General features: G+C 37.7%; 3 protein-coding genes across 4 annotated transcripts; 2 read left to right on the forward strand and 1 right to left on the reverse strand.

The window, feature by feature from the left end:
- Positions 1 to 708: 708 nt before the first annotated feature.
- Positions 709 to 2,512, forward strand: LOC109177642 (cytochrome P450 CYP736A12-like). Its single transcript, XM_019327058.1, has 2 exons — positions 709 to 1,675; positions 1,767 to 2,512. Exons 1-2 carry the CDS (start codon positions 815 to 817, stop codon positions 2,376 to 2,378), a joined length of 1,473 nt encoding a protein of 490 aa, XP_019182603.1. The 5' UTR covers positions 709 to 814; the 3' UTR covers positions 2,379 to 2,512.
- A 3,212-nt stretch (positions 2,513 to 5,724) lies between these two features.
- LOC109177814 (cytochrome P450 CYP736A12-like) lies at positions 5,725 to 7,464 on the forward strand. Its single transcript, XM_019327285.1, has 2 exons — positions 5,725 to 6,663; positions 6,765 to 7,464. The coding sequence occupies exons 1-2, from the start codon at positions 5,773 to 5,775 to the stop codon at positions 7,377 to 7,379; spliced, it is 1,506 nt and encodes a 501-aa protein (XP_019182830.1). The 5' UTR covers positions 5,725 to 5,772; the 3' UTR covers positions 7,380 to 7,464.
- A 1,932-nt stretch (positions 7,465 to 9,396) lies between these two features.
- LOC109177813 (cytochrome P450 CYP736A12-like) lies at positions 9,397 to 11,349 on the reverse strand. Of its 2 annotated transcripts, XM_019327284.1 has the most exons (3): positions 10,390 to 11,349; positions 9,700 to 10,317; positions 9,397 to 9,648 (listed from the first exon to the last, which is right to left on the reverse strand). In XM_019327284.1, the coding sequence occupies exons 1-2, from the start codon at positions 11,281 to 11,283 to the stop codon at positions 9,703 to 9,705; spliced, it is 1,509 nt and encodes a 502-aa protein (XP_019182829.1). In that variant the 5' UTR covers positions 11,284 to 11,349; the 3' UTR covers positions 9,397 to 9,648; positions 9,700 to 9,702. The 2 variants fall into 2 exon arrangements, with proteins under 2 accessions (XP_019182829.1, XP_019182827.1); XM_019327282.1 differs by lacking the exon at positions 9,397 to 9,648 and having other exon boundaries at positions 9,672 to 10,317.
- Positions 11,350 to 11,615: the final 266 nt, after the last annotated feature.

Genomic DNA, 11,615 nt, shown 5'->3' on the forward strand with positions numbered 1-11,615 from the left:
ATGGAAACACTTTACGTGGAAAGAGCTTCTTCCTATTTTGGCTTCTTTCTTTATTATTTTGCCCTTGCCTTATCTAGGGTCGTAAAATAGACAAGAAAGTAGGAAATGAAAATTATCAGGGAAGATATAGTCACCAACGTACGTAACTACCATGACAATATTTCCCACTTGATGGTCGTGGCAAATATATAAATTTATTTATTAATCTATACTAATATAGTCAGCCTACAATGTATGAATCGTTGAATGGAATTGTCGTACTAGCGTAGTTTGTGTTTTTTCTTTTCCTCCTTTAATTAGGAAAAAAAGACTTTAGCGGTAGGAGGTATATTTGAACTCGTAACCCGTACCATATTCAGACTAATCTTCGTCCATACTGGACCGGTTAAGGAGCTGCTGGTCAGATTAATTTTTTCATACCAGAAGAAGTTCGAAATCTCGACATCTCTTAAGGGAGGAGAATGCACCGTCACCAATTAAATTGGTTTGTAGAATTGAAGAGTTGTCAAAGAGTCTACATAGTGGCAAGTAAGTGCATCAATTTATTTATTTTGAATTAATTAACTTGTTAATGACTAAGTAGTTGATTGCTACTTGAATGAAGTGTTATCTTTTGGTCCACCATTAAGGATTTAGTGGCGGTCGGCGAAAATCACTGACCCTTCAATCAAGCCCGTCACGGCGGCCGTCGAGTCAACCAAAAATTGTAATTTAATGAATTGCTTCACTCCTTGGTTAAGTACAAAAAAACAGAGAATTGAAGAACACAAATTCTTTGAACTGAAAAGCTTCAATAATTCATATCGCTGCTTCAATGGTTTGGATATGGACAACCGTAGCAGTAGCCATAGCTGTCTATCTTCTCCTCCGTGAGCTGCTAAACATCAAGAAAAAACTCCCTCCTGGCCCAAAGGGTATTCCCATTTTGGGACATCTTCATTTGCTGGGCAAAACTCCCCACCAAGATCTTCATAAGCTAGCCAAGAAACACGGTCCCATTATGTATATGCGTTGGGGTTTCGTTCCTGCGATCATTGTTTCTTCCCCGGAGATAGCCGAAGTGGCGCTCAAGACCTGCGATCATGTCTTCGCCGACAGGCCGTACCATGAGGCGTCCATGTATATCGCGTACGGCCAGAGGAACTTCATCTTCTCAAAGTATGGTTCTTATTGGCGCAACGTTCGGAAGATGTGCACTTTGCAGCTCCTGAGTAGTCACAAGATCAACTCCATGCAATCCATGAGGATGCGAGAGGTTTCCCTCTTGATTGGGTCTCTGAAACGCGCCGCCGCTCACGGCGGCGCTGCTGTTGATCTCAGCGCCATGGTTTCGTCCTTAAGCGCGGACATGAGCTTCCTGATGGTGGTGGGGAAGAAGTACTTGTCCTCCGAGGAAATTGTAGCAGTGGTTCGGGAAGTTGTTCATTTGGCAGCCATGCCAAATCTTGGAGACTACATCCCTTACCTGGGAATTCTTGATTTCCAGGGCCTGACTCGCCGGATGAAGGCGGTTGCCAAGGTGTTTGATGGGTTTCTTGAGAAAATCATCGAAGAACATGTCCAGTCCAAAGCCCAGAAGGAAACCAAAGACTTTGTTGACACCATGCTGGAAATTATGCAGTCTGGAGAAACAGACTTCGAGTTTGATCGTCGCCATGTCAAAGCAATCATGTTGGTAAAGAATCGCCATTTTTTATTTTTCACTGAATGAACTCAACCATTTTGACTAGATTATATTAATCCTGTGTTTTATTACCATCTTGAAGGACATGATTTCGGCTTCCATGGACACATCTGCAACATCAGTAGAGTGGATAATGACAGAGCTTATACGCCATCCCCAGGCAATGAAAAAGCTACAGAAAGAGGTGGAAGAAGAAGTAGGCATGGAAAGAATGGTGGAAGAATCAGACCTGGAGAAGCTCAAGTACTTAGACATGGTTGTCAAGGAAGGCATGAGGCTTCACCCTGCAGTCCCATTACTGCACCATCAATCCATGGAAGATTGCCAAGTAAAGGGCTACCATATCCCCAAGGGATCAAGGGTTGTCATCAACGTTTTAGCTCTTCAAAAGGATCCCATTGCCTGGCCCGAACCCGAAAAGTTCATCCCAGAAAGATTTGCAGGGAATAGTGTAGACCTCCGGGGGCGTGATTTTGAGCTCTTGCCTTTCGGATCTGGGAGAAGAAGTTGTCCCGGGGTACAGTTGGGGATTATTGTGGTTAGTTTAGTTGTGGCTCAATTGGTGCACTGCTTCAATTGGGAACTTCCGAATGGGATGCATCCAAATGAACTTGACATGAGTGAGCTCTTTGGTTTAGCCACGGGCAGAGCTAAGCCTTTGATGGCTGTTCCAACTTATAGACTTCACAATTGATTTAAATCTTATGCTTTTAAGAGAAGTTATTTTGTCATATATATGACTCATATCTATAGCTAATCCGGCTATATTTAAAGTGGGTGGTCCAAATTATTTATTAAATCTAAATTTGAATTGCGTTGTTGGAGTGAGATTTGTATGTCATAACCCATAACTTTTTTAATCATTATTATAGGTTAAAAAGTCCAAGATATACCCTTTAACATGTATCCAAACTGAAGGGTTAGAAGTAACTTTTGACATCTTAATATTATTTGATCACAAATGTCTTTTGATCAATTTATATTATTATTATTATTATTTTTATTTTTTTTATAGGTGATAGGACCGGGTCATTGCCCATAAAGGATTGGAGGAGGATTGTGAATTTAGACCAAAGGAGGTGATCCAATAAGGCAAAGGAAGGTGGGCTTTTTTTCTTTTTTAATTTTTTTTTTTTAGAAATGGACTCAAAATGTATGGAATAAAAGTTGAGAAAATACCAAGAAATAAAGGAGTGGTTTGACAGGCCTGCTAGTCCAGTAGTCCTTGATATTTTGAGTATTTAATTGATTTTTTAAAATCAGTTTAGAGACTTATCATGTGATGTAATATGATGTGATCTGTTTTTAGCCTATCTTTACACCACTGCGGATAGCCTTAGTTGTTAATTATAAATTTAAGGAAAATAAAGACTTATCATGTGATGTAATATGATGTGATCAGTTTTTAGGCTATCTTTACACCGCTGCGGATAGCCTTAGTTGTTAATTATAAATTTAAGGAAAATAACATATGTATGTATTCTCATAAAATATAACTCTCACTAAATGTATAAAATTTATTAGGTAAGAATAAGTAAATGAATAAAAACAGTAATTTATTTTATTGTTTAAATCAATTAAAGGATATATAACATCTTATGAAAAAAAGTAAAAAATGAGAATAGATGTAATATACCCTAAATTTAGTTTTCATTGGTTATCATGTGTGGGGGGTTTTTAGTTGTTAGTTATTTTTTTAATATTCCTATGTAATATGCATTGAATCATTGGTCACAACTCACAAAGTCACTTTACATTCACATAGAATAAAATATTACTCCGTATCATAGTTTGTATAAAAAGCAGAGAGGAACTGAGGATGTTTCATTTTAAATCTAATCAAACGCCAACTACTAAATTACAGATCAGAGCCTGTCGCGTCGCAATGAACAAGAAGATAAGGTTACCCATATATCCGCACTTTTGATGACGATGCCCATTCGATTATTATAACAACAACAACCATAAAGGTCCGTAGTTTTTTTTTTTTTTTTTTTAAATTACAAGGTGGTTCGAGTCTTTCGGGTCTTTCTCTGTCTGTTTAACGAACATGATCATCCGATTAATTCCCATTCACTCCAAGAAACACGGGAGCAGACCCAAAGAGAATCATCACTTATGAAAATTAAACTCGAATTATTCTAAAATTCTCCCCACAAAAAGAGTTCATTTGCCACTTGAACTACCCTGTTGAATTTGTGTGTTTGTTTTAATTCTTCTTCCCAGAACTTATCCTATATTGGCTGTTTGGTTAAGCAATGCCAGTCCATTGCAATGGACATTGGGGATGTTGTTATCCGCCATGTTCGAAGGTCAGTGAATCAGATAGCTCATGTGTTTGCACGGGCGATTGTTTCTGAGTCTTTCTTTGGTGTTTGGGACTCTATTCCGTCGAGATGTATCTCGAATTTGATGATGAATTAATATAATGCTTTACGTTGGTTATCAAAAAAAAAAAACAGCTTTTAAAGGGTAATCGAATATTGTAATGGTAAAAATTAGGGGCTAAAACGATTATTAAGAGATAATTGAGTGATTAAAGTACAATTTCTCCAAAGTTTAAAACCACCATTTTTTACTTTATTCTTCAACAACCTTCAACCGATTAAAGTACAATTTCTCCAAAGTTTAAAACCACCATTTTTTACTTTATTCTTCAACAACCTTCAACCAGTTGTACTTACCCCAAAGGCCCCTCACCCGACAAAGCATGTGGGAGGATGTAGCACAAAGAATTTGCCCACTTTGAACATAATTTCCACACTGTTGCCACCGAGTTTAATTTTGAACCTTAGTCTCTTATCCCAAATACTGCTCACTAAACCATTGTACTAATCGGATGGATGGAGGACATTAATCTATACTTTTTACCTAAAACATGTTCACGTTCAACCCTGACATATATATATATATATATATATATATATATATATATATAGTGGAGTGTTAAGGTAAAACATCAGTTGTGAAATGAAATTGTAGTAGAGTTAAAATGATATTTTAGTGTTGCTAAAATGATAGAAACTAGTGTGTGTAGAAAATAAAATTAAAAAATGGAGTTCATACAACGTATAATGTCAAATGAAACTGCATGTAGTATAATTAAAATGATACTTCAGTAGTGTTGCTATAATGAAACTAGTATGTGTGGAAAATATATAAAACTAAAAACCAAATCATGTGCAATAACATATATTGTTAAATGAACGTGAAGTGTAATTAAAATTATATATAATTAAACTAATGTGAGTGAAAAAAATTAAAAATATAGAATTCATTCAATAATGTATATTATCAAATAAAATTGTGATAGAATTAAAATAATACTTTAGTATTGCTATAATGAAATTAGTGTGCATGAAAAATAAAATTAAAAAATATAACAATATTGTCAAATGAAATTGAAGTGTAATTAAAATGATACGAAGCCATTTTACTTTATGGTCTTATTGCATTATATTCTACGTGGACCATGGTCACAGTAAAATTTGCCATACTTTATACTTTAGATAAAAAGTGATGCTAGCGGTAACAAGACGTTTACACGTTGCTTGATTAATTTTTTTTTTTCTTAAAAAATTAAGTTTTATTAAATTTGATCATTTTTATCACATTTTTACATAGAGTTTCAACTATTAATTTTGCCATATTTAATATACAAGTATATTTTAATTATATTTTATCGAACAAATCTCTAGCCACCACTTTTTAGAAAAAATATAAATTTTCTCTGATCAACCGGAATGCATGTGCCCCTTCTGTTTTCGTCTAAAGAAGACGATAAGATCACCAGTGACATTTAATTTTGTGATATGTCACATCACAATTGTCCATTGTAATAACATCAAAACAATCTTGTCGTGCCGTCCACAAGTTTCCGTTTCCCAAACGCAATTCCATGTCGGGACAAACAATTATTACCTTAGAGAAGTCCGCCATAAATGTCATTGTATGTATGATAAGAGAGCCAATCCATCCATAAAGGATAAATGCTAGTAGCTTTATATATACGTTTGGTTTGCCTTGTATATATATATGCATGCATTCTGCATTCATTTTCACGTACTTGAGAACACTGCACTAAAACCATGATGAACACCGCATGGATTTTGGCAGCCATTGCCGTGATTGCCGCGGTTTCTTTTTTCAGTGGATTCCTGAAGAACAGAAGTAAAAGGTTGCCGCCTGGTCCCAAAGGGCTGCCGATATTGGGACACCTCCATTTGATCGGGAAAAATCCCCATCAAGATTTGCATGAACTGGCCAAAACCCACGGTCCGATTATGCATTTAAGGTTTGGGTTTGTCGACAACATCATCGTTTCATCAGCTGAAGCCGCCGAGCAATTCCTGAAGACGCATGATCTTGTGTTCGCCACCAGGCCGCCGCACCAGGCGGCCAAGTACATGTCGTATAACCAGAAGAATTTGTCGTTTGGCGAGTACGGTCCGTACTGGCGCAACATGCGAAAGCTATGTACCTTAGAGCTCCTCAGCAATCACAAGATCAATTCGTTTCAGTCCATGAGAAGGGAAGAGGTGTGCCTTCTGGTAGAGTCACTGAAGCAGGCGTCTAGAAATGGCGGCGCCGTTGATTTGAGTGCCAAAGTTGCTTCCATGAGTGCCGAGATGAGCTGTCGGATGGTGTTTGGGAAGAAGTACGAGGATAAAGACATCGGCGACAAGGGTTTCAAGGCTGTGATTCATGAAGCTATGAGTTTGGCGGCTCTCCCTAACCTTGGCGATTACTTCCCGTATCTTGGTAAGCTCGATTTGCAGGGATTAACTCGACGGATGAAGGCCGTTAGCAAGTTGTTCGATGAATTCTTTGAGAGGATCATTGATGAACATGAACAACGTGCTACAAACAATGGTAGCACTCAAATGACTAGGGATTTTGTTGATACTATGTTGGACATCATGAAATCTGGGGAGAGTACGATTCAATTTACTCGTGAACATGTCAAAGCTATTATGCTGGTAATTATACAATTTTTTTTTTTTTGAACAATTCACATATATACATATCTAGCTCATGCATATGCATGTTTTTAGTTTTAATAAAATCTTGGACATTGTAGGATATGCTTGCAGGTTCGATGGACACGTCTGCAACAGTAGTAGAATGGATAATGTCTGAACTCTTTAGACACCCTGAAATAATGAAAACACTGAAGGAAGAATTAGAGAGACAAGTAGGACTTGATAGGATGGTGGAAGAGGAGGATTTAGAGCACTTGGAATACTTAGAAATGGTCATAAAGGAATCATTCAGGATTCATCCCGTGGCGCCATTACTTCTCCCTCATGCAGCCATGGAAGATTGTGTAGTTAATGGTTTTCACATACCCAAAAGAGCAAGAATTATTGTGAACATTTGGGCAATTGGACATGATCCAAATGTGTGGAGTGATCCTAAAAAGTTTATACCAAATAGGTTTAGTGGAACTAATATTGAGTATAGAGGTCGAGATTTCGAACTCATTCCATTTGGGTCAGGGAGGAGAAGTTGCCCTGGGTTACAACTTGGAATAACAGTGGTCCGACTACTGGTGGCGCAATTGGTGCATTGCTTTGATTGGGATCTTCCAAATGGTATGTCACCTAAAGAGTTGGACATGACAGAAGAGTTTGGCCTTGTAGTGACTCGAGCCAAACATTTAATGGCTATTCCTACCTATCGATTACGTCTTTAAAAGGCCATGACATGCCAATGTATTTTTATTTTCATCATCAAGTAAAAGTAGTGTAAAACCGAATAAAGAAATTTCTTTCTTCAAATAGCAAAATTTCTCATAAGATTAACTATCCTTTCTTTGCCAAAGACCTTGTGGTCAAGCGACATAAAGTGACTATTCTAAATGGGAGGTTATGGATTTGAGCCTCAGTGGAAGGCGATATTAACTCGTTGGGCTTCAGTAGATTGAGAAAGTATATTTGATGTAACAGGTGTTGGTCCCGGTAGGGTCGAAAGAGAGTCTAGAGGGTGGGAGGGGGGGGGGTGAATAGACTCTAATCGAATTTTCAAAGTGACTCCTTTCGGAGTGATGCACAGCGGAATAAGATGTTTCGTTTTTAAGCTATCTTTGCACAGTTTAGCTATAAACTCTTAATGCTTGGTCAATGGGATATGCAATGCACGAAAGATAAAGAGCAGTATTTAAAGAGATATGGAGAGAGAGATTTTTATAGTGGTTCAGTTGTTAACGAAGCCTACTCCACTCTTCTTTCACAACTTGTGAAAGGGTTTGCACTATCACTCCTAGTACAAACTACTTCAAGTTAGCTTCCTTGATCACTAAGCTGGACAGCTACTTGGTTAGTTTTTCAACTCCACGAGTTTACTCCACCTCTATCAACTTTTTCCTCAGAGTTGAGTGTTGGAAAGATGATGTCTTGTTTCTCCAACAGGTTGAAGCCTTGAATTGTCTTGATGTTGTCTGGATAAATCTTCACGTGAGAAAAGATGCAAGACTTCTTCAAGTTTGTGAAGTATAGATGAAAGATAAGCCTTTTTGAAAACTTCACAAACACAACACATTGGTTATGAAAAGCTTTAGAGATGAGAATGTTTGAAGAGCTTTTCTTAGGATAGCAACAGTTGAACAACCAACAACTTCTTCAATGGTGAAGAGAGGTATTTATAGGTGAGAAAAAATTCATTCGTTGGAGGGAGATGAAGATTTCAAACCTATTAACTAGCATGTATTAACCAGTGGGCATAGAGCATTTAATATGGTTATACTGTGTAAAGCATTATGACTTTTGTCCTTGTTATCTGACAAGATGGTACAAGTCTTTTAATGCTCCTTGGCTTTTGTGAAAATCATTCCTAGGACGCCTTTTGTCCGAATGATTGCCCATCTGTGAGTCATAGACCACATTCTTATTGCTTCACTTAATGAAGGGTGTCTTTACAAGTCTGACTTAAACTTGTTTCCTTAGAGAAGTTCTTCGAAAGATTGATCTTGTCTTTCGACCTTTCTCTTAGACGAGAGGTCCTTTTCATTGTGCGATGTTTATCCGAGAGTTGAACCTTTCATCTTTCGTCTGCAACAATCTTTCGTCTGTCTCGTTGTCTCCATGTCTTCAAGTAGACCTATCATGCTAGCCTCAACTAAGATTCGTACACTACATAGTGTGAATCATACGTTGAGTTATAGTGACCTTCGTTTGTAACGAAAGTTCTAAATAAAAAATAGGAGTCTACAGTCCTAGTGAGTTTGGTATCATCAAAGTCTAATTACACTTGTTCCTAACAACATGGTCAATAGTATTTTAAAAAAAATCCTTCCAACCGAAGGTCAAACTATATATATATATATTTTTTGAAGGCCAACAAAGATAGTATATTAACTCAAAATATGGTCCAAATACAACGGAGGAGCACCTCTCCAGATAGAGGCAAATGCACTTTCAACCTTCGCTAAAGAATGAACAGCCCGATTGGCATCCTTACTAATAAAACTCACAAAACAACCCAAAATAGAACGAACTAAACGAGTACAAGACTGAACCACATGACCAATATAAGGCCTCACAAAACATCATGACATATGTAAACATAGAGTTTGGCAGTCCGAATAGACAATGAAGGTCAAACTATATATTTTTGTGGTAAATAATACTTTCTTAGACGCAACAAATAAAAGAAGAGAAATATTACTTATTCCTATAATAAAAAAAAAAATATCATATATACAAAATTTCTTATAACACGTTAAAACAAATCAATACACTGCATAAATTACCGGAAGGGTACAGATATTTATACGGAATAAGCAATTACCTGGCCTATACGGACATGGGGAGCGGAATCTGCCCACGCCCCAATGCCCCATTTATTATAATTTACACCCCTCAACTAATTGTTGTAGATCTGAAGAATGCAACCACCGACAAGCATTTATTTATAGAAATAGAAATACAATTTTTATTTTCTTTCTTTCTTTCTTTGGGTTAACAAATTAACAACGTAACAAAGTCACTAATGCTCAAAAACACTTAATATAAAGTAATTTAAACACGTAATTGATATTTAGGAACTCCCATTAAATTCTCAGCTCGACTGATAACAACACCAAAGTGCTCAGTCATGTCCAAGTCTTCTGGTAAAATTCCATTTGGAAGATCCCAATCAAAGCAATGTATTAATTGTGCCACCACCAATCGAACTGTTGTTATTCCGAGTTGCATACCAGGACAATTTCTCCTCCCTGATCCAAATGGGAGATACTCAAAATGCTTGCCTCTATAATCAACATTACTTCCTTTGAATCTTTCTGGGATGAACTTCTCAGGATCGGTCCACACATTTGGGTCACGCCCAATTGCCCAAGCATTCACAATGATTCTTGATTTCTTAGGTATATGAAAGCCATCAACTATGCAATCTTCTATGGATGCATGAGGAATTAGTAACGGCACAACCGGATGCAACCGTAAGGACTCTTTTATAACCAGTTCTAAGTATTCAAAGTGCTCCAAATCCTCCTCCTCCACTATCCTATCTAACCCTACTTGTCTCTCTATCTCCTTCTTCAGCTTCTTCAATATTTCTGGGTGTCTGAAAAGTTCAGACATTGTCCAATCTATTACTGTTGATGATGTGTCCATTGAAGTTACAAGCAAATCCTACAAAGATATAGAAATTACTATATGAAAGTGTGTTTAGATCCAGAGAGTATATGTAAATTGTTGACTTACCACCATCATAGACTTAACATGTTCACGAGTGAACTCAAACAAAGTTTCTCCAGATCTTCTGATTTCTAGCATTATATCAACAAAATCCTTTGTAGTTTGAGTGTTATTACCTCCCTTTTTGGCATTTTGTTCATGCTCATCAATGATCCTCTCAAAGAATTGATCAAAGAGCTTAGCAACAGCCTTCATCCGTCTTGTCAATCCCTGAATATCAAGCTTACCCAGATAAGGAAAATAATCCCCAAGATTAGGTAGACCCGTGATATGAACTGATTCTTGAATCACAGCCTTAAACCCCATCTCACCAATGTCCTTATCCTCGTACTTCCTCCCAAACACCATCCGACAGCTCATGTCTGCACTCATGGAAGAAACCTTGGAACTCAAATCAACAGCCTCTCCTGTCCGAGCCGCTTGCTTCAACGATTCTATGAGAAGACACAACTCCTCTCTTCTCATGGATTGAAACGAATTGATCTTGGCATTGCTTAGGAGCTCCAAAGTGCACAGCTTTCGCATGTTTCGCCAGAACGGACCGTATTCGCCAAACACCATATCCTTCTGCCCATATGACATGTACTTTGCTGCCTCTGAAGGTGGCCGGGATGCGAAATTGAGATCATGTGTCTTGAGAAACAGTTCGGCGGCTTGGGGAGACGAGACGATGATGTTGTCGACGAACCCGAACCGCAAATGCATGATGGGACCATGGATTTTGGCGAGTTTTTGCAGATCTTGATGGGGGGTTTTCCCCACCAAATGGAGGTGTCCCAAGACGGGAAGCCTTCTGGGACCGGGCGGCAGCCTCTTCCTTCTGCTCTTTAGAAAACTGTTGCAGATAGAAATGGCTGCAAGCACTGCAAAGGCTGCCCAAATCCATGTCGTCTTCATCATGGTTTTTGGCTGTTTCTTGGTAGAGATGAGGACTATGTAACTTTATTTGATGGTCAATAATTCAATATATGGTTATTAATGTAGTTGCTATTGTATTATTGAATAATAATACCAAACCAATGTGTGGTTATATAAAAATATGCCCTTTCGTGTTGTCACAATCACACTTTAAAAGCCAAGTAAAACCTATAATCATTACTTGAATTTATGCATTGGGTAAACCCTAACTAATTAACAAAGAAGCTAGACTAGTTTAGGTTATTCAAGCTGACCGACTCAAACTAAGAAGATAATAGATCACTTTTACTGATAGTAGAACTTAAAACTTTGTG

Source organism: Ipomoea nil, unplaced genomic scaffold (assembly GCF_001879475.1).
Source record: "Ipomoea nil cultivar Tokyo-kokei standard unplaced genomic scaffold, Asagao_1.1 scaffold0805, whole genome shotgun sequence".
Taxonomy (NCBI): domain Eukaryota; kingdom Viridiplantae; phylum Streptophyta; class Magnoliopsida; order Solanales; family Convolvulaceae; genus Ipomoea; species Ipomoea nil.

Coding starts and splice junctions, on each gene's coding strand:
- LOC109177642 (XM_019327058.1), top strand. CDS start 815: ATGGTTTGGATATGGACAACCGTAGCAGTAGCCATAGCTGTCTATCTT. Junction 1,676..1,766: donor ATGTCAAAGCAATCATGTTG/GTAAAGAATCGC, acceptor ACCATCTTGAAG/GACATGATTTCGGCTTCCAT.
- LOC109177813 (XM_019327284.1), bottom strand. CDS start 11,283: ATGATGAAGACGACATGGATTTGGGCAGCCTTTGCAGTGCTTGCAGCC. Junction 10,318..10,389: donor ATGTTAAGTCTATGATGGTG/GTAAGTCAACAA, acceptor ATATCTTTGTAG/GATTTGCTTGTAACTTCAAT.
- LOC109177814 (XM_019327285.1), top strand. CDS start 5,773: ATGATGAACACCGCATGGATTTTGGCAGCCATTGCCGTGATTGCCGCG. Junction 6,664..6,764: donor ATGTCAAAGCTATTATGCTG/GTAATTATACAA, acceptor TGGACATTGTAG/GATATGCTTGCAGGTTCGAT.